Genomic DNA, 27,169 nt, shown 5'->3' with positions numbered 1-27,169 from the left:
CGCCATAATTCACGCCTCGTATAAACGTTGGGCTGCGGTCATTCAGGAGTGAAGGGCCGTCGTCTTCTCAGAGTGGGTGAAGGATGACAAAAGAGTGGCGGTAGGGGCGTTTCAAGGGCGGCCATCGGGCTATGTCATGGAGCGAGCTGGAGAATAGCTCGCGGAGAATGCACAGGCATGCAACCTTGTAGTAGTAGCGGGCGGCCTAAATGACGTGCTAAAGCGGAAAGGGGCGAGACTGGCCCAGCGTTTGGCGTAGGGTGTAGACGAATTGCGCCAGATGTCCCCTCGCATGCAGATTCTGGTGTGCACGGCGCCGAAGGTACCTGTACGTGACACTAACGTACAAAGAACAGTTGTGGTGACTAATGAGGCGATTTGGAAAGTGAACCACGAAAAAGCTTTCGAGGTTATGCAAATCAACAGGGAAATGAGAAGGTATGGTGGTTTTCAAAGAGACGGAATACCCTTCCGTCACAGGCTTGGACGAGAATTGGGCTGGCGACTTGCTGGGCGTGTAATTGTTTTTTTGGGAGCCCACGGGTACTCAGGTGGGCAGGGTAAGTAGTAAACAAGAAGGCGCCCTGGGGAACCTTAGAGTAGCATCACCGGAAACAACAATAACAACAACAACAACGAAAAAAACCCCCCCCAAAAAACGGGACAAGTTCTTGCTGTGCAATAGGTTACATAAACACACAAGGCGGCAAAAATGATTAGAGATTGAGGCGCAGTTAAATATAGATCAAATAGGTGTGTTAGCACTTACACAGACACACCTTAGAGACTTCACCAATGATTGAGAATTATGTTCGGGAACGGTGCAACAGAACACAATTGGAAAGAAAGGGAGGGGGAGTCGGAATGCTCATACATCACGGAGCCAAACGGCAAAGAATAAATTTAAAGTGTCAAGAGCATCTTTGGTTATCCGGCACAGTCGGTGGAAAGAAAGCTTGGCTGAGAGTGACGTATTTATGGACGGGAAAATTGTGAAGAGAAGAATGAAGGGGTGCTATAACGTAAACCTATTCCAAATTTTTCTATTGCAATTCTGTAATCAGCCCTCCCCAATTGGTCAAAAAAATTTCGGGCTACCCTCACTTCACCTGTCTGTCACAGGACGTCATGAACACCGCGAAAACGCCTTATTTCACATGGTATGTGCACAATCATTGTACGTGATAATACCAAATGAAAGAAAAATTATTTCTGATACGACGCCTGTTTCGCCATTAGCCCTCTGCTATTGCTCAAGCGTTTTCGGGCTGCGCTCACTTCTCCTGTCTGTCACACGACGTGATAAAACCGCGTAAACTCACCGCGTCAAAGTGACGTGTACGCGTTAAAGGCACATTAATATGCCGAACAAAACTGACTGTTTTTTTCTGAATAGCCGGGTGGTGGCCCGTTCGTGCTCGCGGCAGCTCCGACTGCCGGGGACATAGATTTATTTGCCTATAACGTTTTGCATGGCAGTATAACGTTATCGAGCCTTTTCGGCACATATACGTCATTGCTCTGCAAGCTTTTCCTTGCTGACGATTAGTTCAGGCGGTAATCTTAACCTTCTGTTGCACGCTGCAGCAATTTTGGACCAGCCACCGCAAGCTAAGTAAGGGAAAGCGGACCAATCGCAGATGCCGGCACCACCCTCTTCAAGATCCGGTTATCGTTTTTCAGTGCGCTTGCTCGGCGCCAACGAAACCCTCTCTACTTGAGAGTGCTCCTCGCCTCTTATCACCCAATTACATAAGACAAGTCCCTTATTGTAGCCAATGTTATTCGTTTTTAAAGCAAACAAAAGTGACCTCCTATAAACGAGGACCACGTTTGCTTTGGCTTTTCAGACAACGCGGTGGGTTGCCGCCCGATGCTTACGTCGGTAGTTACGTAAGTTTGCCGTCAGGAGATTGGAATAAAAGCAGATTGGAATAGTTTTACGTTTTAGGGCCCAGAAGTTAGTGGAATGCAGAAGTGCATTTATTAAGAATTTCGGAAATAATGCTGAAATCATGCTGTTGAGTAACATGAATGGCCACATGCAGGATCTAGACGGTTATACCGACTGACTGGGGTGTCTCTATGCAACGTAACCGCGTTATCGTGTCTATGGGGCCTAAATGTGATGGCCAGATCACACAGGAAGGCGGAAATAGGCAGTGAACGATCGATTACTGTCTGATGACAAAAGCAAATTATTAGTTGAGAGAAATGGTCATTGACGAAGAAGGGTATAGCAGCATAGGTAGTGAGCATAAATGCATCATTTCGAAGATTAGATATGTAGTAGGGAAAGAGAGTAAGGAACTAAGAATGCCCACTCCAAATTTGAACGCTGAACAAATAAATGTAGTCACAGCAGTCGAGAAAGAACTTGACAAATGTCCAAGCACGAGGTCGGAATATAGTGAGCTTCTAAGTGTAATGGCGAGAGAAATGAGGAAATAGAACCAACAAGCTAGTTGGAAAGGAAAAAAGGAAACCGTGAAGGTGATGGAACAGGGACATACGAGAAGCGATCGATGAATGGCAGAAAGCATCACGAGGGCATAGGCAGGCCAAAAATGCACAGTTGCCGCAGCATGAAATAGACAGGAAAAGGGAAATATACCGGGAGAAAAGACCTAGGGTTCAAATACTGGCTCAAGCAAAGATTAAACGTGGAAGTGAACGCTGGTTGTCAGACATACGTGAGAAAAAGAAGGGCGCACCTGGAATATTGTGGAACCACATAAAATTACTAGGCAGGAAGTCAACAACCATACAACAACATATCCTAGACTGAGATGGAAATAAACTGGAAGGGGATGCGGGCATTAAATTACATCCGAAAAATAACAGCCGAATCTTTTCAAGGCAATGACGAGGTTGTACTTGAAGAAAAAGAAGAGAGCATGAAAGAGAACCAGATGGAAAAAGAGCTGGTGCTGACAAATTTCAACTGGATGAAAGCCGAAGAGAAAATTCCTAAGCGCACAGCCACAGGGCTAGACGAGGTTCCCGTCAGGCTGATTAATGAGCTACGACGAAAAAAGTAAGGAAGGTCTGTTGTAAGCAGCAGAAAAATGCTTACAATGTAGGCGAATACTAGACAGTTGGTGAAAAAGTAGAATGAAATTAATTTATAAAGGTAAAGGGGAGAAAGATAGAATTCCGTCGTATAGAACGTTGACCAATACCTCTATAATATGCAAGTTGGCAATTCAGGCGTTCAAATTTAAAATTGTAAACATGGGCAGAAAAAATGGCATATTGTAAGAACTTCAGAATGGCTTCAGAATCGGTAGGCGTTCGGATGATGACTTATAGGTTGTCACTCAGTGTATAGAAATATCCAGAGAAGAAAGGAGACCGTTACATGTGCCTTCTTTAGACATAACTGGAACATATGTGACAACGTAGACAATAACATTTTGTGGGATTTTCTGGAAGGCGAAAGTACAGGTGACAACTGTATACAGCTTCTGAGGGAGATTTACCGAGAAAACACCGTTTGCATTGAATGGGAAGGGATGAGGAGCGACGTCAAAGTCGATATCACCAAAGGATAGAGATAGGGGTGCCCTCTATGCCCGCTGCTGTTTATGATGTGCATGACAAGGATGGAAAGGGTGCTATAGGGAAGCAATACCAGGAGCCGTATAACGTAAAACTATTCCAATGTGTTTTTATTACAATCTCCTGACGTCAAATTTGTGCAACCGCCGAGGTAAGCATCGGGCGGTCACCTGCAGGGTTGTCTGAACAGACCAATCAAACGCTCTCCTCGTTCTTAGGAGGTCACGTTTGTTTGCTTAAAAAACGGATAACATTGCTTACACTGAGCAGCTTGTCTTATCTGACTGGCTGACAAGAGGCCAGGAGCACGCTCAAGTTGAGAAGGATTCGATGGGGCTGAGCCACAACACTGAAAATCGATAATCGGATGAAGAGGGTGGTGCCGGCGTGTGCGATTGGCCAGCTTTCCATTACTTATCTAGCGGTGGCTGGTCGAAAATTGCGGCGGCACGTAACGGAAGCTTAAGAATGATGCGAAAACGGATCTTCAGCAAAGAATAGTTGGAGGAACGAGGCCGTAAACGTGCCGAAAGTGCTCGAAAACATTACACGGCCACGCAAAAAGATTTATTATATGCAAATAAACCAATGCTCTCCGGCAAGTGCGAGTAGCCAGTGCCTGAGCGATCGGCGGCAGCCATCTTTTATTCCTGTCGGAATGTGGCAGCCTGCGGCTATTCAGGAAAAAATTCAGTTTTGTTCGGCATAGTAATGCATTTTTAACGCCTACACCTCACTTTATGGTGGTGAGTTTTTGCGGTTTTGAGACGTCGCGTGACAGGCAGGTGAAGTGGGTACAGCCCGAAAAGTTTTGACCAATAGCCGAGGGCTAATGGCGAAAAGTCGTCGGATAAGAAAAAAGCTAGTTTTCTTTTATTCGGTCAAATCATGCATAATCAGTGTGCAGACATCATATCAGATGGGGAGCTATCGCGGTTTTCGTGACGTCGTGTGACAAACAGGTGAAGTAGGGGTGGTCCCAAAATGTTTTCGACCAATCGCGGAGGGCTGATTGCAGAATTGAAACAGAACAGTTTGGGATAGTTTTACGTTATAGCGCCCCTGTATGTCATGCGACATCACAAAACCGCACAAACTCCCCGCATCAAAGTCAAGTATACGCGTAAAAGATGCATTAATATGCTAAATAAAACCGATTTTTTTTCCTGAATAGAAAGGAATAGAGGATGGCTACCCGCCGATCGTTCAGGCAATCGCTACTCACACCTGCCGGTGAGCATGGATTTATTTTCGTATAATAAAGCTACTTGCGTGGCAGTAAAGCGTTATCAAGCCCTTTGGGCATGTATACGACGTCGCTCTGCCAACTCTTCCTTGCTGAGGATCCGTTTTAGCGGCATTCTAAACCTTCCGTTGCACGCCGTTGCGTAACCACGAAATCGTGGCTCATTCGCAAAGCTATGCTGACAGAGTTGAATTATATGTGTATTTCGCTCACAATTTCACTTATTTAGCGCCACATAATTGAATATATTGTTTGAACCCCATAATTTAACTTCTTTTTATTATAAAATCCCTCCCCCCAAAAAAGGATATGCATCCCATCATTGGCACTTAGTGAGATCCGAGGAACTGATAAAGATTTCAGACGAGTACGCATTTGGGTTGGTTGGTTCATGATTACTAGCAGAAAACAGCGCTAAACGACAGGACGAAGAGAGGGAATTGCGGTACTGCGGTCTGTGTCCCTCTCTATCCTGTCGTTTAGTGCTGTTTTCTGCTGATAACGCTTGTCAGCGGTACTAGGCGTATTCTCGCGCTCAAAGCCACAGACTAGTTGCCTCCATCATAGAAATTTTTATTACTTAACAGACGCCGCTGTGCGCTTAGCGGCGTTACACTATGATGATAATGCTGGAGCTCTCGATTAAAGGCTGCATTGGGGGGAAGCTATAGCGCCAAAGCACATGTGCGCTGTCAGTGTGGATATTGCCTTATATGCGGTGACTATACAAGTGACGAGTTGCTTCAGGCGTGCGATGCCCCTTATTACGCTTGGAGTTGCAGCATAGTTTGCACGAGCACTTTATCATCGTCCATTTTAGCTTCGCTCGGCGTGTTCCTTGCCTGATGGCTGGTGTAAATACAAGCATGAATGTGTGTGAGCAACTAGAAAAGGTGTTCTTTCTGCTTTAGTAGCTGCAGTAGAGCGATAGCACGACCCACATCGAGCTCGTTCGGTATATAGTTCTGGTTTTGCTGAATCAGGAAATAACATTTTTTTTTCTGTGAAGGGACAGCCCTCGTGGAAGTACAATGAGATACGTGAACAAACTGTTTTCCTCTTGCCTATATTCTCTTTTATAGATGCGCATATAGGCAATTCAGGAGCGTGCGGGAGCAGGATGGAGTACATATATACTGATTCTGCTATGCGCTGGTCACATGTCTTGTACTGGTAATGTGATAATGAACAAACTTGTTGTCATCATTAAAATAAAGCTCTAGGTGGTGCACGTACTATGGTGTTCTAACAGTTCATAACGTTCTCTGAAAATTTTGAAGGTAGTAGTAGTGATTTTTAAGGCTTGTAGAGCGCTTACGTCGTCCTGTCTACGGTCACGCAGCTACCGAGGAAAACTGTACTTGACGATTTCAAACCATCACATGAAGCCAAAGCCTTTATGTGGGTTTTGTAATTGTTTTTTTTCACATTTATTTATTTCACTTTGTTATAAGGCTGTTAATATTGGACACCTTCTGCCTATTACTAGCGGAATTACTATTACTACGGCGCGTAAGCCGTAATTCAGTTGTTATATTAATATATTATATTATACATTATATTTTTGCATGCATTCGCCCGTCAGTACTGTATGCGCTGAATGTATGAACGCGATGTTTTTTTATTGGGGAGGGGGGGAAGCATTTTTTATCTGCTTCTCATGGTACTCATAAAGTGTAAAAATGGGCTAGTTGGCATTTGGACATCATGATCGCTCAAAAAAAATCAAGGGAAGTGCTGTTGCTGGTGGAAGCAAATAAGGGCATAGACAGCGCCTAATGAACATTCTCTATGTTTCTGCGCGCTACCCAAGATAACGCACGTAATTTCACGCAACGCTTCTTTGGCCGGCCAGAGGAGCACAACTGTCTAGGCATAGCGAACTTCAGGCATAAGGCAAACAAGTAGCATTCTTTTATTTTCGTTGAACCAAACGCACACTTTGTACAGAGGGTAGTGGAAATATTAAATACCAAATCGCAGACCCGATGACGCACACGAGTTCCGGGACCTGTATAACTTTCGCGTGCCTGCGGGGTTAGTGCAACGCTGAGCGCTCGCACATTTGCCACAAAACACACAGAGGCGCACGCACAGCTCAAGGACGGCCGCAGCGTACGGTTTAATAGAATCAACATGGCTTTCAGCATGCAACACGACGGCACGTTGGCACTGCGAGCAACGACCGCTTGCAGACAAGAAGGAGCGTCGAATCGACGTAGCGCGGGAAAGTATAGAAGGCGCCAGTCACAAATGAGCGTATGTACACAAAACTCGCTGAAACTAGACCTCAAAGCGCAGCGAAGCAATGCCGAATTTCCTGGGCATGCTATATTATATCGCGGTGTTTGCAATCTCGGGGAGATTGAAGCCGAAAATAACGTGCATTTTCAATTTCCAGGGGGCTAATCCGGCCGAAAACGTCAGTTTTCTAGGCTGCAAGCCGCAGGCGCGACGCGCTAGTAGAGCGGAACAATACTTATACGGAGCAGGCGGCGTGCGGTCGAGTAATTGCAGGAAGCGGTCGTTGGAAGCAAAATCAGAATAATCTAGTTGTACGTGCTGCTAAAATGAGGGCAATGCTTTCTTGTTGATTTGTAAGCTGTTCGCCAATGGTGCTCAAACTAAGAGCAATTTAGTCGCGCTAAGGGATTAAGTCTGCCGAAAACGCGTGTCAGAACTGTGCAAGCCGAGAGCAGCGGTATCAGAAGCAGCACGGATCTAGAAAGACAGGCACCAAATCTGCGCTGAACCGTCATGCTTCGCGGGAAAGAGTTAGGTATTTGGTTACTTCCAGCCAGCGTACAGGCAACAGCATAAAAAAAAAAACACATACAAATATAAGCGAAAACAGCAGGGAATTGTCTGTACAGTTATTTATATTGCACTAGGGAAGTTTACAAACAGTAGTTAACACAACGCGGATAGTTATTTGTACACTTATGCACAATGAACATGAAAAGTTTACAAAGAGAACAGCACAATGCGGGGAGTTGTCTGTACACTTATACACAATGAACGTCGACGTTGCTAAAGCCGGTGATTTCGTCATTAGGAGGGGGACGTCGCTGCCGGCTCAACAAAGTTTTCTCTTTTTAAGCAAACCGCCGAGGCTTAACAATTGAATTGACCATTCAAGTCTCACGGCCTCTTCTTCATGGACCGCGCTGTGTTCTCACTGTAAAGCCAAGCGACTGTGTGAACAATTGGCCGTAGTGTCGCATAGATTGCTCAAATGCCTGACATTACATCAAGTGAAAAGAAAAGAAAAGGGCTGCCACTGCAATACATTTCTTTTACTGCTATTTTGTAAAAAAAATTGAGAAAGATTGTGTTGATAGAACATTAGAAAAGTTAAACAGGCATGCGTCGCACCATGTCTGTCACCACACTATTTAAACAAAGACATAACAAAATAGCAGAAGCTGACGCGAAGTAATTTTACGTTCGCTTTTCTCTTGAAAAAAAAAATCAAATAAAAAAAGATAAAGAGGCTGCCTTGAAGAAGTAACTTTTCTCAGGAATTTCCTTTTCCTATTCCCCCCTTACCTTACACCCAGTGTGGGGTAGGAAATCAGATGCTCGTCTGGTTCACCTCCCGCCTTTCCTTTCCTAGCGTTTTCTCTCTTTGCGAGCAGGCTATGTACGGATCCATTCCGGGTCATAATTTTTGTAGAAACCCATGGCCGTAGCTTTCCAGCATCATTATATTTTTCCCAGAATACTTATCAAACGGTGAATATTGCAAGTAATTCGAAGTTTCGGAGCCCGTTCATTGGAAGCTTGCTTGCGCCGGCAGGAATCATCAAGGCGCTTCTCAACGTACCAGAGTGTCCGATTAGGACCGGTTACATCTCCCTGGACCGGATGTTATTACCTATACTGAGTGTTGCTTTATTGCATACAATCCGTTCACGACGAATGCCGCGACAATTAATTTTTAGGATGACGACACTATGGCGGGTATCGTTGTTCTTTTAGCATCATCAATGCAAATAAATAAAAAAAAACTAAAGGAAGGAAAAGGTGACCTTGCGCATTTACGGCTCTTGGCAATATTGAACGAATGCAAGTGCCTAAATACTCAGGAAGAAGCAAAAAAAAAAAAGAGGCCCGACATGTTGGACAGGAGCACTGAAGCTTCGCCGGGGGGGGGGGGGGGCACGTTGGTCGTCGCCATGCGCTCTCCCTGCTTGCCTGCATGCGTTGCCTCTGGAGGTTGCATTTTGTTCACTCAAGGCGCTTGGGCTTTTGTCGAAACTGTGAACGCTTTCTGAAACAGTAACAGTAAGACAACAGTAATGGCGTCAGATTTCATAGCGCTGCTTCTCTCAAAGTACGTATCATCCGCAACGACTACTAATGCGACTGTGATCCTCTTTAGATAACTCGCCGTTTCATTGAAACTAACAGCCGTATACGCGAATAAACATTGATCTATTCAGTAATAACAAATAAGTTGCCTGACGCCATTCGCTCAGTTTTCTCAATTCGGCAGGTAATGCGGAAATTATCATTTTGGAAGTCATGTGACGTAAAGGCTAACATCACATGAAGCAATACTCAATTGAAAACGTTGCATTCTTTCAGTTACCCGCTTTTGCATTCCGGCACCCGAAATAAAACGCGGGTAAAAATTACAGTGAACGCGACAGTGCCCGCTCGAACGGGTTGCTGTCATAGTTGTAGCTACACGTAATTTTGTGCGCAGTGGCAGCAGCCAGTGACCATTATTTTTGAGCGCGCAGTTACAATGCCGCGATCCATATGAACATTGCGTATTGTTCCCGGAGCAATCACTGAATAATATAATTTAACGTAGGTAACATATTACAGTCACACATTCAGCAGTTGTGCGACCGAGTGTTCATTCCTGGGCCTGCAAATCTCAATGGTCTAGAGCTTCTTGTAATAATTTACGAATAAATTGGTAGTTATCATCATAATTGTCATAAAGTGACTGCAGCGGCATGATGCTTTTGCCTTTCTGCAGAGCGCTTTATTATTTCTAGAGCTTGGTCTTGGTCACTTGCATTTGAGCGATAACTAATCTCACAAGGTCCTAACACTTACCATCCAAAACACAGTTATGCGTAACATTGGTGATGGTATGTATTGTACAACCTCCCGTGGAGTGAGTGCCCTATACAAAAATTTTGAAAGTACCTAACAAAGAAAACAAAACAAGTAGTTTTTTTTTTTCTACTGGGAGACTTCATGCCCCATTTAGAATGGCAATTAGTACACTGAAGGACACTTACGAGATTACAACTTACGTTATTATAGATTACTTACTTACAGATTACTTGCAAGACATGCATAGAAGTCACCCGTGCAACAATAAGTGCACGATCTTCGTGCTGTGTTTCTTTCCGGAGAGAATGGAGGTCTGATCCATATACCGCTTCTAACAGCGTTCGGTGAGCAGAAACAAACCGGCGTTATGCAGAAAACGGGAGCCGAGGGTACTCGCGATACACATAGAAGTTCTGGACCTCTAAACAAGGGTCCGTGGAAGTTCGCTAAGTAGTTTTAAGTATTTCGAAGGAAAATAGGCGAAGGCGACTAAAATTATGTGGTTCATATACCCCAGTTGTTTCTTTTACAATGTGCACACAATTCGACAGAATCAGAAAGGCCGTAACTCATGTGGTCGCACTTGATAAAAGGCAGTTTACAAGGCAATCGAGGCAATCGAGGCGCTCTAAGGCATGGGACACTCAGAAGACTCCTCTATCATTGCCGAGACGGTTGGTACTCGATCACAGGAATCTGGGGATGAATACACATCGCCTTTTATTCGTAAATGCTCTTTGCCAGTGGACCGCCGCCTTTGATGATAATACGTCCATACATCACGATTCTCTGGCACGTCCTTTTACAAACAGTTCTAGCGTAAGAACATTTTTTGTGAGTACAAGCCCCGATCGCACGGCTCTGTAATTACAGGTCCGATCACGCGTCCAGTGGCGTGCAAGCTTTCGACATGGCATGCACATAGTTTGATCGTTATATTGTTCAAACGTGGGTATAAGACCAATAGGAGGGAGTTGTTGTAATAGACGCGGTGATGCGATGCCTTACTATCGAGCTCCCTTTTGTTTTAAATGTATGCTGAATGCCAGCGCGGAACTCGGGCTCTGTTACTTCTGTTACGCGCGCTACACAATGGCCTTGACTGCCAGTCAGACTGCCGTGACTGGCCATGACTTACTCGTCGTGGCTTCCGGGTGATCAGTGGTCTAGCCGTGGTATCCGCCGTAACCGCCGTAACCGCCGTGACCGCCGTAACCACCATGGCCGTAGCCAGAGATGCCGTACGCGGGCACGTGCTTTCCGTTGGCCGAGTGGTAGGGCGCGGCGGCCGGCAGGCTCGTCTTGGTGCCGGGCTCGTTTGTCTTGACCATCGCACGGAAGCCCCACTTGTCGGCCACATAGTGCACGTGCCTGTGGCGGCCGTCGATGTTGCCCAGGTAGTAGGAGCCCACCACTGGTCCGTGCTTGGAGCCAGTCTCGTGACGGCCGTGGATACTGCCGTAGCCGTCCACAATGTCGTAACCGAACGAGTATTCGCCGTAGTCCTAGCAAGGGACAAAAGAGTCACGTAAATTACATGAATAAAAGTTTGGCTAGACCAATTTCTTTCGCCATATTTGAAGCCAGCAACAGCGTCCCTGCCTTGGTACTTGCTCAAAGTCGTTCAAACAGCCCTACTTAAAGGCGATCTGTGCAGGGATAATGCAACGATTTCATTCCAACGCTATTCATTTCCGCGCTCCGTCAGCGGTCCTAGCGGCGCTCCACTTTCATTGTCATCGGGATTGGTCGGTCGTGAACGGCGGATGGGCATAACAGGAATACAATCGAGAGAAAGGAATCGTTGCATTATGCCGGCCCTGTATGACTTATGCGACTCCACTAATTATGGTAGAATGCGCGTAATCGCCACACCACTCGACAAATGAGAGCTGGACAATCATTTTGTCATCAAAAAAAGGCGCTCGTACTGAGGTACTGTCAGGTAACCTTCTGATTCGTCGCCATCAATAGCATTGCAAACTTAGACTACAATAAGTGTCACGCCGTCAGTACTATCGTATTCTTAGCAAGTAGCTTGGAAAACCTGCTCTCGTCTAGCATTCCTTTAGCCGAATCAAAATATGTGAGGAAAGTAAAGTTACACGAACGCTTCATGAACCTTTCGTCATTCATTAATGACAAAACGTTTGTGAAGCGTTCGTGTAACTTTACTTTCCTCCCTCACATATTTTGATCTATTAGTTCTCGTAATACAAATCAAATGAAATAAAATCAATATAAGCACTGAATTACACCGTATATTCAGTTTTGTATAGAAAGGATGTTAAAAGCTCTGCTAGTGAAATTTTCTTGCTTTCCTATTATTAGGCAACTAGGAGTGACCGCCGCCACCTCAAAAGCCAACGCCGTAGGTAACGAATAATAATAATAATAATAATAATAATAATAATAATAATAATAATAATAATAATAATAATAATAATAATAATAATAATAATAATAATAATAGCAATAAAGGAAACAGCACCAGAGGAAGTTGTCAGAGTCATATCTATGCATTCAATACAGCACTAAATACGCATTCTGTGATCTGAAATTCGCTACAAAACGTATTACGTAACGGTCACAAAGCAAGAAGCTTAGGCCACCTTGGTTTCCTCTCCACTGCTTCCACAACTACTCCCTGGCTTTCACTGCACGCGCTAGGCGTGAGAAAAACAACAACAACAACAACAACAAAGAAATGACGAAACTTACGTTCTGCTTCCTGTACGTGTTGCTGTGACCTCCTTGATGCCCGTGGTAACCAGCATTTGCCAGGGCCAGGAGTGCAAAAAAGACAGCAGCCTGCAGAGAAGAGAAGGAATGTTAACGTTTGCTGGAACGATCTCATGCCACAAGAACTGAATTTATTACTTGTGCAACGAAAATTACGAAGCTGCAAGGCATCAACGCATGTGTGCGCGTTAGAATTTATGAGATAGCCCGTATCGGGGCGCATATTAGGCGAATTTTCACAATTCCATCAGGACGAGCTAATAGGAGGAAGTGCTCGAAGGAAGAAGGCGGCATGAAGCGCTTGTCAAGTGCATTTCGTGACAAATACGAACGTCGAAAAAATGTGGGCCCATTATTTACAAAAAAAAAAAAAACGTCTGGTGTCAAATTCACAAAGCTTCTCGTTCGTAGGTGCTCTTTTCCATTGACTGTCGACTTCGATAATAGTATGTTCAGCATCAGGATTTTCTGGAATTTTCTCTCACGGACAAGTCTAGTGTAGAAGGTTTTTGTGAATGCAGGCTCTCTTTCATAAGTGCTTTCCACGACTGACAATGGGCCTGGCGACAGCGTCGTTATTCGCGCCTATCATTATCTTGAGTATCAGGCGCCCGAACGCCAGCCAATCAGGTAATCATCTGACATAAAAAAATTGCTATGAAAAGCTCAGTTTTGTTTTCGTTCGTATTGGTTCGCAAGGCAACACACAAAGCAAAATCTAATACACGAATACAGAAAACAAATGATTTAGACTCGACAGCGTTCCTTGGGCAATCAAATATATCTAGCAGTGACAGTGGATGCCCACTTCATAGAGATTTTCTATCTCCTTTTTATTTTCGTTGATTCATACCGCAATTCTCTAAGTCTTAGGGCTTGTACAAGGATTGATTCGCGTCTTTTTTATGATGTATATTCTCGCTGTTTCGTTCCGTCTCGAGAGCTGCTTTCTCAAACAAGCTTACAAAGGTTAGTCCCAAGCACCATTTCAGACGACATTTTCTTGACTTCGCTGCCGCGCTGTCGCGGCAAGCCAGGCTCATCCGCTAGCAGGACGGGAGGAGCAGCGGAAAATAATTATTGGCAGGCAGTTTTCCGAAGCGTTAAATTATCAGGCTGCTTGGATCAACAACCTAATAATTTTTCACCAGGTTCACAGAGCATCCGTTCAGCGGGCGTCGAAGACTCGGGGGAGCATACACGCAGTCTACGGGCAAGCGAAAAAAAAAAGAAAGATAAAAACAAAAGCGATGTCGCCAACTCGGCAGAATTCCCGCGTCGCCATATCCACGGGGCCGTACAGAGGTGCGCGAACACGGACTGCGCGGCGACAGCGAACCGATGCCCGCGCCGGCACCGGTTGACTGTTGGCCGCGCAGCGTGGAGCAACAGGCGGCGCGCGCCCTTGAGGCGCCACCGCTCACTACTCACGGGTGCGAGCGTCATCGTGGTCGTCGTTGCGTCTCCGGCGGTGCGCACTGATCGAGCGAAGGGAGCGCGCGTCGGCGGTACACTGCTTGGTGGGGAGTGACCCTACCGCAGCGGGCCGCTTTATACGGCCATTTCCGGGCGGTGCTGCACCCACCTACTTTCTCCGCGGAACGGGCCAATCCGGCAGCGCAGAAAAGAAAGTATCTAGGCTAGCGGAGGTTATTAAAAGGGAGTCCCCTTGTAATCCGCCGGCCTTTGTTGCGCCGCATTAAACTCTTTCTTCAAACGGTTCTCACCGTTGCGCCTCGCTTTCCCACACGGCTGTTCCTTTTCGCCTCAGCTCGAGTGCGCCTCCTCGCAGACTGGCCGGAGATGAGGTGCGCATTACCTGTTTTACGCAGAACTGGGGAAAAGAGAGAGAGAGAGTAAAAAGTAATAATAATGCAACGCCGGGCCGACGCGCTCCGTTGTTCCGCTTCCGACGGTAAACATGCATTCCGACGACACGCATTCATGTCAATCGCTAAGCGGTGGCCGTTTTGCCGCCGCTATCAACAAAGCAAGGCGCCACTAGACGGCTCTCCACGGGCCGCTGGCAGAGGAGGAAACATGGAACGAACGTCGTTGTGGTCACCGATTTACTTGTGCAGGGAAGATAGCTATAGCTCAGTGTGCTCTGTAACGATAGCGATTGCGCACGTAATTAGTCACGCACGCACGCGCGCACACACACACACACACACACACACACACACACACACACACACACACACACACACACACACACACACACACACACACACACACACACACACACACACACACACACACGCACACACACACGCACGCACGCACGCACACAGACACCCACACACGATGTCGCCAACTCGGCACAATTCCCGCGTCGCCATATCCGCGGGGCCGTACAGAGGTGCGCGAACACGGACTGCAAACACGGACTTTATATATATATATATATATATATATATATATATATATATATATATATATATATATATATATATATATATATGAAGCGGTCTGCGCTGGACGCATGAAAGAAGACGAAGGAAGGTGCTAGGGGAGAAGTGAAGAGGAAGAAGTTGGAATAAAATGGCGGACGATACCCGTCTCACTTAGATGATGTCATTTCTGTTGCCGTTCTAGTTAGGAACGCTACATTTTGGCGCAGCCGACAGTTTTCGAAGACCAGCGATGCGGGTGACGTTTTTCGTCGACCAGGCGTCATCAGAGTCTGTTGTGTTCACCCGATACCAAGTGCACGGTGAGCCAGCGACGGACCTTCCTCTTGAAGTTAGTTCTACCGCGCTGATCAACGTGGTACTGCAACAAGCTGCAATCAGCCGCCAAGCCCTCGTGCAAACAGGATCGGTGACAGTGAATCTACAACTGCAGACACTGAGCGAACTCGTTCTGGAACCCATACGACGTGGCACCCTCAAAGAGGAAACGCCTGCCGGGAAGGTGAGCCTCGACTTGAGTGTTATGGAACTGCAAAGGAACATTATACAACAGATCGAAATAATGAGAACTTTCGTCCAAGCGCTTAGTCGAGAGCAGTCAGCACGAAGTATTGTTGAACCAGATGTTTTTGAAGGAAAATCGCAAAATGCACACTACTGGCTGTGTTTTTTCGAGTACGCCTGTGACAAGAATCTGTGGCACTCCGACGACACAAAGATTTTGCATATGCGCCGCTATTTGGGCGGTATAGCCAGAAAATGGTATGACGTGCAACTCATGGATTATGGAACAACATGTTGGGAACTGTGGAAAAGCAACTTTTTAGGGGCTTTCGAAGGCAACGCAGTAGAAAGATGGGATGCGGCACTGCGGTTCAGTTATACAGGTGGCTCTCTGCTTGAGTACTGTCTTGAGAAGCGTCGCCTGTTGTATTCTGCAGAACCGAAGCTGTCGTCTTCTGCTGTTGTAGCTCTGATAACGCAAGGGTTGTGTATCGAGATCCGTTGTCATGTCCAGCTCAAAGGTCCAAGAACGTTTGATGACCTTCTGAACTTTCTACAGACCTCAGTGCCAAGAATTACATCGAGAAGACAGCCAGATGGTAGAACAGAGCAACTTGATTCCAATCTAGAGTCGTTGCCGTCAACTGAATGTGAACACAGCTTCATAAACAAATCTCTGGGAAGCGTAAATCATGACTGTGAGGATGGTAAAGAACCAATTACCGCAGTTCACGGCAACCTACTTCCACATAATCTGTCTACCGTGCATCACAAGCCCCAGAAAAAGAGCTTCAGTGAGACAGTATATTTGGTGTCGTCAAGCTTATTGTACGCCCCCATTAAGGTAGATGGCATTGAAGTGAAGGCTCTCGTTGACAGTGGAGCTTCGGTATCTATTATCAACAAGACTCGAGTGGATGCCAGTCGTCTGCACGCTGGTAGAACATTGCGTGTCCAAGCCTACGATGGGTCAGTGACCATGCATAGCGAATGGGTAACCCTGGCTATAGAATTTCAAGGAAATGCTATTACCAGTGACGTATTGGCCATTCCCAATGTCACCTACGATTTTCTTTTGTCCCGTCCAGACATGAAAAAACTTAAGATGAACCTCTATTGGGATGACAAGGTAATGGCCGAAGACACGATAAGAACAGAAGACCCTGGTGAAGAACCTAGTGTATCAAGGCTAATTTTTCACCACGAAGACATCAAGACTAAGTACCCAGAGCTTATATGCATAGGAAGCTACCCTCCAGCAATGAAATCCCATGTCGTTCCTTTCGAGCTCGCAGATAAAACAGTGGTTCGTAGAACCCCCTATAATATGTCCAGAGATAAAAAGGTGTGGCTGAAAAAGGAGTTGCAAGAAATGTTAGACGCAGGTATCATCCGGCCTTCTGTATCCCCATTTGCTTCTCCTATCACTATTGCACCTAAAGAAGACGGGACATTCCGCCTCTGCACAGACTACCGGGCTCTCAATCGTCAAACTGAATTGATACCTTATCCAATGCCGAGAATCGACGACATCATTGACGAAACCGGTGGTTGCCATTGGTTTTCACGAATAGATCTCTGCAAGGGCTTTTGGCAGATTCCACTAAGTGAAGAAACGAAGAAGTACACCGCGTTCATAACCCCATTTGACTTGTTTGAGTACAACCGCCTACCATTTGGTTGGAAAAACTCCCCTGCGTGGTTTCAGAAGATTATGACGGACATTCTGAAACCTTACCTGGGCACATTTTGCAATGTGTACATCGACGACATCATCATCTACTCAAAGACAAAGGACGAACACCGTAGTCATCTTTCAAAAGTTCTTCATGCCCTCAGTCTTGCCCAACTCAAAGTCAACTTCAAGAAAAGTGCGTTCTTTCAAGATACCGTAGTATTTCTTGGCAGGGTGTTTGATGTACAGACTAAAAGCACCAAGCAAGAATCGGTAGAGAGAATCTCCAAGCTGGTAAAGCCTTATGATGTGCACTCCCTGCGCGTTTTTCTTGGCCTTGCAGGACACTTCCGGGCGTTTATCAAAGACTACGCACTGAGAACAAGGTGCCTCACACGTTTAACTCAGAAAGACGTGCCTTTTCATTGGGACGAGAAGTGCGAAGCTGTCTATCGTGAGCTTGTAAAACTAATATCGTCGGACCCCATCTTGCGAATACCGGATTTTTCCTTGCCTTTCGTGCTGAACACGGACGCATCACATTATGCTACCGGTGCAGTTCTATACCAGAAACCATCCAAACAAGCTGATCAAACCAAACACTACGTCGTGGGGTACTACAGCTATACCCTGAAACCCGCCGAAATCAATTACTGTACCACAGAAAAGGAAGCTCTGGCCGTCTTAAAAGCTGTGCAGTACTTTCGTACTTACCTGGAAGGTGCCAAATTCATACTTTTCACGGACCATCAAGCATTGACTCAACTTCTGAGCATGGCCCAGCCAAGAGGCCGCATTGCTAGATGGGTGAACTATCTGCAACAATTTGATTTCGTAATTTCGCACCGTCCTGGCCCACTCCTCACTGACGCTGACGCACTATCAAGGTTACTTGTACAGGAATCAAGCAATAATCCAGATACAATCAATCATATTAAGCTATGGGAAGGTACAGAAGAGCTCCAGTTTATCAATGGAAGGTATCACGTACCACCAACTATGATTCCAAGGATTCTTCATCTATACCACGACACCCCTGAATCGGGTGGACATGATGGCTTCTGGCGCACTTATAAGAAATTGCTCATGAGATTCACATGGCCGGGCATGAAAAACGACATCAGCCATTACATCCGCACATGCCACCTCTGCCAGGTGAACAAAGTTAAATTCAAGCAATCGACAGACGTTATGACAAACCCTGAATATTCAAGCATCCCGTTCGAAGTAATTCATTTGGACTTCGCGGAACTCAAAAAGAAGGGGGAAGGAGTCAAGCGAACGCAAGCTTTCTTGCTCTCCATAGATGAGTGCACAGGGACGATTGCGGCTAAAGCTGGCAAAGAAGACGCAAACAGCGTAATAGACCTCCTCAAAGCTGAGTGTTTTAAACACACAAAGACGCTCGTCTGCGACAACGGGCCGGCTTTTCGGAGTGCCAAATTATCAAAGTGGGCCCAGGAGCACGGCATCATGATAAAGTATTCTTCTCCATACCACCCGGCAGCAAACGGCCTAGCGGAACGTGCCATACGAGACATCAAACAGTATCTGAAGATGTATCCAGACTTTGCCGGTGGCTGGAAGTGCTGTCTCGAGGCCGCTGTGAAGCATCACAACAGATCATACACCACGAGTTTAGGCTGCAGCCCTCATTTTGTAACTTCAGGTACAGCGCCCATACTTCCTGCAGATCGTGAGCTAGGTCTCCTAGAGAACCTCGAACTTGCGGAAGTAAGGAAAACTGTCAAAGAACAGGAGATCTACAAGCGCCGCATGAAGCGAAACTTTGATAAAAGGCACAGTAGCGAGATACCGGACATACAGCCTGGAGACTATGTCCTTGTAAGGAAAGGAGCTGTGCCCTCAAATTCAAAATATTGCGGACCATTTCAAGTTATTAAGACTGCATGCCAGCATGGAATATTGAAGAATGTCTGGTACGCCGGAGCCTCGGGCCAAACGGAGTGCGCCGCTATTGGAAACGTATTCAAGTATTACCCCAGGAGGTGTAATTAAAAGAAATCCGGAAGAGTGAAGCGGTCTGCGCTGGACGCATGAAAGAAGACGAAGGAAGGTGCTAGGGGAGAAGTGAAGAGGAAGAAGTTGGAATAAAATGGCGGACGACACCCGTCTCACTTAGATGATGTCATTTCTGTTGCCGTTCTAGTTAGGAACGCTACAATATATATAGGGTGTTTCTTCAAAGTTCAGCACGCAGGACCCGATGTAAGTAACATATGCAGGAAAGAGACGATGAACCTTTTGGAAGACGTATTTACTTAACGTTTTCGGCTGGTGGACCATAGTGCAATCTGACGACGAAGGCTGATCAATCAGCGGAAAACGTTAATGCGCCTTCCAAAAGAGAGCCTCCAGAGGCGGGCAGCGCGTTTGGGTGCGAAAAAGACAAAATGAAGTGAACGCACCGTCAACGCTACACTCAATCGCCTCGTTGCCAGCGCAATGGCAGCGTTCTGCATGCCTGCCTCTGCTGGCTTGAGCGTTGTGAGCATGCGCACTATTACCGTGCTCTGAGCTTCGTCGACCCATAAAGCGGCGAAGGCACTTTTGTGCTTCTTGCGGACGACGGGCTTGTGTGATCGTCTGTGACTATTAGTGCAATTACTATTAGCCCACACGCGTCAGCGAACTCACCGTTAACTTCCTTTCTTCCTTCCCTCCTTTCTCTCCCTGTAATCTTTTGTTTTCCTTTTCCCATTGCCACGGTGTAGGGTAGCCAACATGATGCTATTCTGGTTAACCTCCCTGCCTTCTGCTTTTCTCTTTCCTTTCTTCTATGTGTATGCTCTGGCCTGAGCAGTAAACGTCAAGCCAACGTTATCTAATATTTAACTCGGCGCTGACTGATGCCGACGGTTTCTCGTCGGTCTCATCTCGTGCGCCCTCCAAGTTCGATGCCTGCAGCGTCACTGGCTGCGCTCATCACGTGGGAGACGCCTGGCAGCTGCCGCGGCACCCTCCCTTCTGCCCTGCAGGCGTTGCCTAGTCGCACCCGCGTATATTGTTAGAACACCGTCCATGGAGTTGAAGCGCAACACCAAAAATTGATATCGATGTCAATGCGTCGCTGCTTAGGTGAAACTGCCAAATATGTTATCCAACTCAAAGTAGCGCTACCAGAAAGCTTGCGCAATGTTGTACGCACATGCAGCGCTTCAAGTGCACCGGGGATTAGGAAGCATGGCAACATAATATTATAATTTAAGAAAGGAGGCGTTAAAAATGCAACAGTTATAGAATCATTAAGTTGCTTTCAGTATTGGCAGAATATTCACTAAGGTGATTTCCAACAGAATCAGGCCAACTTCAACAAGTGAGGAGACAAGGCAGCCTTTAGAAACAGATATTCTAGAACATCTGTGATCGATGTCATTAATTACATACCCGATAAATCTGGAAAATATAACCGACCACTCTATATAATCTTCCCAGGTTACGAAAATTTGTTCGATTTAACAGAGATAGAATAAATTATGAAGACGTTGTGTAGCCAACGAGAAGAGGAATGTTGCGTGAAAATCTTACATTATTTTAGATAATCTTAAAGCCTCGGTACTTCTTCCCAAGAAAAGTGAGAAAATATTGATTGGGCAGTTTGTCAGGTCTGAAGACACGCTATCTCAATCTTCACAGCTTGCTTGCAGGGAGTATTCAAGCTCCTACATTGGGGAGCATCACGCCTAAAGATTAACGGGAAATGTCTCCCCAACGTGCACATTACATTGTACAGTAAATAAACGTTGGAGATGACTTACAAGAAATGCTCGCGGGCCTGAACCGCCAAACTCTAAGGGTAAATTTGAGGATTAATATGCAAGGGAACAAGGTCATGTTCAATCTTCTGGAAAAAAAGCAGGAACTCGAACATGTGAAGGGTGTGTATGATCCTTAATACATCGACTCGAAGTTACTTACTTGGGATGGAAAAAATAAATAAAAAATAAGCAGTGTATTAAGCGAGTGATACGATATGGGATAAATAACAAATAAACATGCGAAACAGCATCGTCCAAAGAGAGATAAAAATTAAAATGATAGTCACAACGTCCTTTAAAAGATAAAAAAGGCATTAATATGGCAGAGCAGGTGCAAGGAAATTACACAAAATTGAGAATAGAAGATTAGATTGTTTATTATCAGAGAAAGAAATAGTGTTACGCTGATCATGTAGATTGCATTGCAAATAATGGGGGTCTATAGGAATAACTATTGTGATGCCGAGGGATTATAATGATCGACGGGCTTTGACTATCCAGAGCCATGGGCTATGAGAGACGACATAGTGGGACCATCGGATTATTTTATCAACTTGGGTTCTTTGACGTGCACCGAGAGCTAAGGATTGGGAAATGCAGTCGAAAGTTAAATACAATTGAATTGTTGGTCCGGTGAGATTAGGAAATTTGCAAGCATAGGATGGATATGGCTGAGGGGCAACATAAATAGGCTGATGATGATAAATGAAACTGCGCTTCTTGACGCGAGGTGAGCATAGGTGGATGAAATTTCGATGCTTTTGTCCGTATACAACACTGCAGTGGTGCAGCTTGCTCATTGATCTAACCACTGTATACGTAAATTTATCATGCGGTAATGAAGGCGGGCATGATGCTTACCTATCAGACATAGTTGGAATCGGTTGGCGCAGGACAGGGGCAATAGGAGATCGCAAGGAGAGGCCTTCGTCCTGCAGTAGACATAAAATAGGCTGATGATGATGATGATTGGAATGCACAGGCCAAGAATATGTAACACCACATGACACGTACGTAAAAATAACAAATCAAATTATCAACAACGAGTGACAGTAGGGCGCACCAAAGGCACTGCAAGTTATAAAGACACTACCGGCTACCGGGCCTTAGAGCGAAAGAAATGAACGAAAATTTAAAGAACGGGAATGGGTCGCAGCGCGCCCACGAAGCGCTCGCCGGTATTCACCGCCAGCTGCCCAGGAGATCAACTTTGAATAAACACAGGAGTGCTTGTCATGAGTTTGTTGGTCATGACATGTGAGAGAAGTAAATAATTGATTTGATTTTCTTTTACGATAGCTTTTCGTCTTAAAGGCCGAGCAATGTAACGAGGAGCATCATCTGGTGGTCAAAGTAAGGAGTGTCACGGAAAAGATAGGCGTTCGACGCTTCCTTCACAACTACAAATTGGAACTAGGAGAAAACATCTCTGGGGCTGTTAAGCGCCTTAACGACGGGGACAAGCAAGTGGATGCACACAAGCGCTAACTTCGATAAATGCATTATTAAAAAAAAAACAGGTGTGCATATTTACACGCATGTACATCACATTAGTGCGGAATCAAAGATGCCATGGCCGCACTGTATCACATTTAAAAGAGATAGTTATTTTCTTGACAAAGCAAGTGAAGAGATTGGCACATGCTGGTCATTTAAGCTGAATAGTTCTTGCTACTTCAGTAATCAGCCTAGTGAGTTCATCTCTGCGTCTCAGCGTATCGACACGACACTAGGCTGACAGTGCGCGCATGACATTTTTGCTTCCGCATGAGTCTGATGTGCACGCGTATATGTGCACCTGTTTCTAATAATACCTTTGTTGAAGCCAGCGCTTGTGTCTGTCCACTTGCTCCTCTCCGCTATCAGCGCGCTCAAACAATCCTAAGTGTGTCCTGCCAACAAGGCCGAAACGTCAACACTCGTCAAGGATGAGCAGTTTAAAAAAACAATAACAAAAAAAGAAAAAGAAACGACACGCCCGGTGAACCGAATCGCTGTTTAACTTGCTCCGCAACCATCGAAGTTAGAAAGCTCGGCAATTAAGTTTTGCAGGTTGACGGATTCAAATGCCGTCCCTTCCGATAAGTGCAGAAAGCATCACCGCAAAAAGTTTGTCGAGTGTGTCCACCGGGTGGTTTACAACCTCCCACTTTCATGTGGGAAGCAATATATCGGACAAACTGGGCGTTACCTCAATGATCGGCTCCGCGAACACAGCAACAATGTAAAAATGTCTCCGGTGGTTTCTTGGTGATTCATTGTCGTGATCATGGATGCAAACCTCTTGAGGGCCAAGGCACGATTGTTTCCCGTGGCAGCGCGCAGCTTATCCGTGAGATATCTAAAGCGCAGATGATCGCGAAATTGGGTGATAAGTGTGTTAGCTTCCCTTCTCTGGCTCTCACAGAAAAAGAACTAAGTTTCTTGCAGGCGGCATCACATGACTCGTAACTATGTTACATGAATGCGCAGTTTATTTTCATGTAAGCGCATGCGCAGTCTACATTGCTTCAAACGTATGAAATCGATTCAGTGGTACAATAAATTAAAGGTTTGCGCTTGGTGTGCTGTCTTCTCTTACGTCCGTGTCGTTTTTTGTTGCGCAATATCATTTGAGTAAGTGCTTCTTGCCCTTCTTCAGTATTGTGTGCCAAAGAACTCATCTCCAGCATCACGACAACAAACCTCCTTACCCCACTCCTTGAACGAGTTGCGAAGAACTTCCTTTCAGGGCTGGGACTTTTTTACATCCCCGAATAATTAAGGGTAACATTCGCCTCTACGTAGCCTATGGTAAGGATTTATATTGAGCAGCCGCACATAACCTGTTCGCCCGTAAACATTGGCTGTGAACCTTTTTACATCACCGAATAATTAAGGTTAACATTCGCCTCTACGTTGCCCAAGGTAAGGATTTTATGTTGAGCAGCCGCGCATCATCTGCTCGCCCGTAAACATTGGCTGTGAACCTTTTTACATCACCGAATAATTAAGGTTAACATTTGCCTCTACGTTGCCCAAGGTAAGGATTTTATGTTGAGCAGCCGCGCATCATCTGCTCGCCCGTAAACATTGGCTGTAGACAATAACGCATATGAATGAACAGCGAGATCAACGGTATACGTACGAACAGCCTGAACCCAAGTCGATGCCATCTAAACGAGCTCTCTGTATTTAAGGACTTAGGGATTATGCATACGAACACGTACAGAACATTGGAGTACAAGCATGTGCATTCATTTTCCTGAAAAAAAAAAGCCGTTATTGTGTGGGGCAGGAAAACGAAGGAAAACGCTTTAGTAATTACAGGGAGGCCAACGTTATGGGGGTGCCTCTTAGGCCGCGTTCAGTCCGTGAAGAGCTATTGTGTGCTGCGCAGTCACCGTGTCTGCAAGGAAATGCCCCCTTGTCCGCACGTTGAGCAGTGTGCTATTGTATAAAAATTTACAATACGTTAATTCGGCCCATTACACGGGCGCTCGAACTAACCCCTACTGCATCTAACACCGAGAAACGGCTAGTTAGACGAACCGTAATAACAGTGTCATTTAAACGAAAATTCAATGACCGAACCAATGGGCGTTTTTCTGCCTCGTCTCACGCTAACGGCTCGTAAGAAACGCACGTTTAGTGGTGTTGGCGTCTACGGACACGAGCAGCTGAATGCGCAACAATATCATTGTTCTATATACGAGAGAAATCTGCGCTTGTTTTGAGTAACTTTGCATGTCCGCCGTTTGCGCAACCGTAATAATTCCTATGCTCACTGTGGGCTACTATGACCTTGCTAAATTTGCAGGTTCCTGACGAGGCGGTCAGTTCTACTTTTTTTATTTATTTCGAGCGGGTATGTCCATTTCCTTGTCACGCATACAGTGCCATGATGGCGTCTTGAGTCAGTGGCGGCAGTCGCTTTCATGGTTAAATTTATGACAAGGGATTGTAGGGTAAGGGAGGGGTGAAATTGGCAAAAATATCAAGTCGGTGTTGACTTTTGTTTTTATTGAAAATGGTAAAAGAAAGGCAATAAGATCCTTCTTTGAGCCCCTGCCTTTTTAGCCAGAAAAAATCAGGACATCGTAGTGAGCAGAACTATATAATAAAATTTACATTTGAAAAATACAAAAATGACTCGTTTTATGCCAACCCCTAGGACAAAATTAGTCAGATAAGACAACCTGTGCGAAAATAACATAGGTCCCTACTTGCACGCAAAATACTTGTTGTACACTCCGTGAACCCTTGCACAGGATTGGTGCACTGAATCCACACAGAGCTCGGTATTACCTTGCTCCATAACTTCTTGCAAACTAATCATCGACAGTATCTATTGGCGCGAGTGTCGTGCTTGGTAGAATTTCTTTTTTTTTTTGTACGGGTTCAGGCAATGAATATACGCTTTCCCCTTCGCTTTCTGGAGCCTTTCTCTTCAATTTCTGCTTTCTTAAAGAAAAAAATGGCTGGGGAGGGGAGGGCAGAACTGGGCGGCTTCTGGGCAGATCAGCCAGACTTTGACAAAACCAACTTTGCCTTGCGCTTAAGGCCAAACAAGGGACCTCTGCATGTTCAAAATGTGGTCTACGAGCTCTCTTTCCTGTATGCCTGAAAACACGTGTTGTTTAGATCCAAGCGTTTTCTTATAAAGCGTTTAGAATCTGCACTCGTATAGTCTTCGCGCACGCCTCCTCAGAGGACCTCTCGGCATACCGAAAACTTTGTACGCCACACTAATGCAGGGGCTCCGCTCTCGAACGAATTCGAGCGCTTTCTTGGTGTCATTTTCGACCAACGAAGGCCTGGATGTCTTCCACCTGTACGTGCGGACCATCCTAGACGAGAGGAGAGTAACTTTATAGCATGGCAAGTTAGAATGAGCTGCACAAAAATTATTTTAGGTCTCTATGGGAACCTCTTGATGCGTTTTGCCCCTCTCTTAAAATCATACTCAGATAGTTTTGTCCCTGTTGAAATTAAAACACCGCTATCATATTTTACCTAAGCCTAGTTAGTAAAGTGTGAAAATAAAACGAAAACTTGTGATGCCGCTTCAGAGTACCAAGACAGCAGTGTGCACCTTAAAAAAAGAAAAAAAAAAGACAACTGAGCTGAGTAGCCTTTCAGCCTGCTTGAGTTAATCAGGTATGATATACATGGTTTTACTTCTAGCATTTTTGTATAAATCTCCATCATTTTTCCCTTCGTCGAAACTTCTCTGTCTACCTTGCACCCGCTACCTATGGCTGTAACGTATCCGGTAGTATCAATCGCTTTCCTGCTTTTTTTCCCACCCATACTCTAAAGCTTTCCTGTTTATCTCGACTGTTGACCGGTTGATGCTTCCGCACACTTGAAATCCAAGCGCTTCTGGAAGGTGTACGTTACCTATGGGTCTCGCTGGGTGAATCCCTTCGCATTCCAGTAGGAAGTGATCAGTGGTCTCCAGATTTTTGCTGCAGCAGACACATGCCCCATCTTGTGAATATTTGCTGCGATATGTTTTTTTTGTCCTCAGGGAAACAGCTCGAGCCTCAAATTGCAATGCACTGCCCGTTATGTTATCATACACATTTTCTCTTGTAATTTTTTTCTTCCCATTCTTGTAAATCTCCATGGTCTTTATTGTTTCCATTCGTTACAACCGATTCACTGTCTCTGTTTCTCTCACTTTTTTTTACCACCCCTGGTTGTCTATTTACACTTTAAATTACCCTATACTTGGTTGCTAAATTTCTAGACCTCTTCTATCTGTGTCCACGCTTTTCAGGTACAGGTACTTGTGCAAGGAAGGTGACCTTATAGTGAAATCTTTCGGCAAAGTATGAAACCACTCTGCTTTTCCAACTTAAAGATTTTGCATGGCAAACTCAAAATGGCGCGTTTAGCCCCGTGACTCATTTTAGCCCGCCTTACCCTACTAGCAAGTCATAAAGCTTTTAATTCTAGACGAAAATTGATTCATGGGGTTAAACATCCCAAAGCAACGCATGTGCTGTGAGAGGCGCCGTGCATATAATGAGAGGGGTTACAAATAATTTTGAACCATCTAAGGTTCTGTAACGTGCGGTTTTGCATTATGACCTATCGTAAGAGGAGATTTTGTTGTGGGCGCACTGATAACAAATTTTGTCAACTTGCTTCAAGAAAATTCATTTTTAAGTCATGATTGTTTAGC

General features: G+C 45.4%; 1 protein-coding gene across 1 annotated transcript; it reads right to left on the bottom strand.

The window, feature by feature from the left end:
* Positions 1-6,699: 6,699 nt before the first annotated feature.
* Positions 6,700-14,186, bottom strand: LOC135900067 (adult-specific rigid cuticular protein 15.7-like). The gene is made up of 4 exons (XM_065429507.1): positions 14,057-14,186; positions 12,605-12,694; positions 11,022-11,388; positions 6,700-9,080 (listed from the first exon to the last, which is right to left on the bottom strand). Exons 1-3 carry the CDS (start codon positions 14,069-14,071, stop codon positions 11,050-11,052), a joined length of 444 nt encoding a protein of 147 aa, XP_065285579.1. The 5' UTR covers positions 14,072-14,186; the 3' UTR covers positions 6,700-9,080; positions 11,022-11,049.
* Positions 14,187-27,169: the final 12,983 nt, after the last annotated feature.

This window comes from Dermacentor albipictus, chromosome 1 (genome assembly GCF_038994185.2).
Source record: "Dermacentor albipictus isolate Rhodes 1998 colony chromosome 1, USDA_Dalb.pri_finalv2, whole genome shotgun sequence".
NCBI lineage: Eukaryota > Metazoa > Arthropoda > Arachnida > Ixodida > Ixodidae > Dermacentor > Dermacentor albipictus.
This window is presented reverse-complemented; position numbering and strand designations above follow the sequence as displayed.

Coding starts and splice junctions, on each gene's coding strand:
- LOC135900067 (XM_065429507.1), bottom strand. Junction 11,389..12,604: donor ACACGTACAGGAAGCAGAAC/GTAAGTTTCGTC, acceptor GTCCCTTGCTAG/GACTACGGCGAATACTCGTT.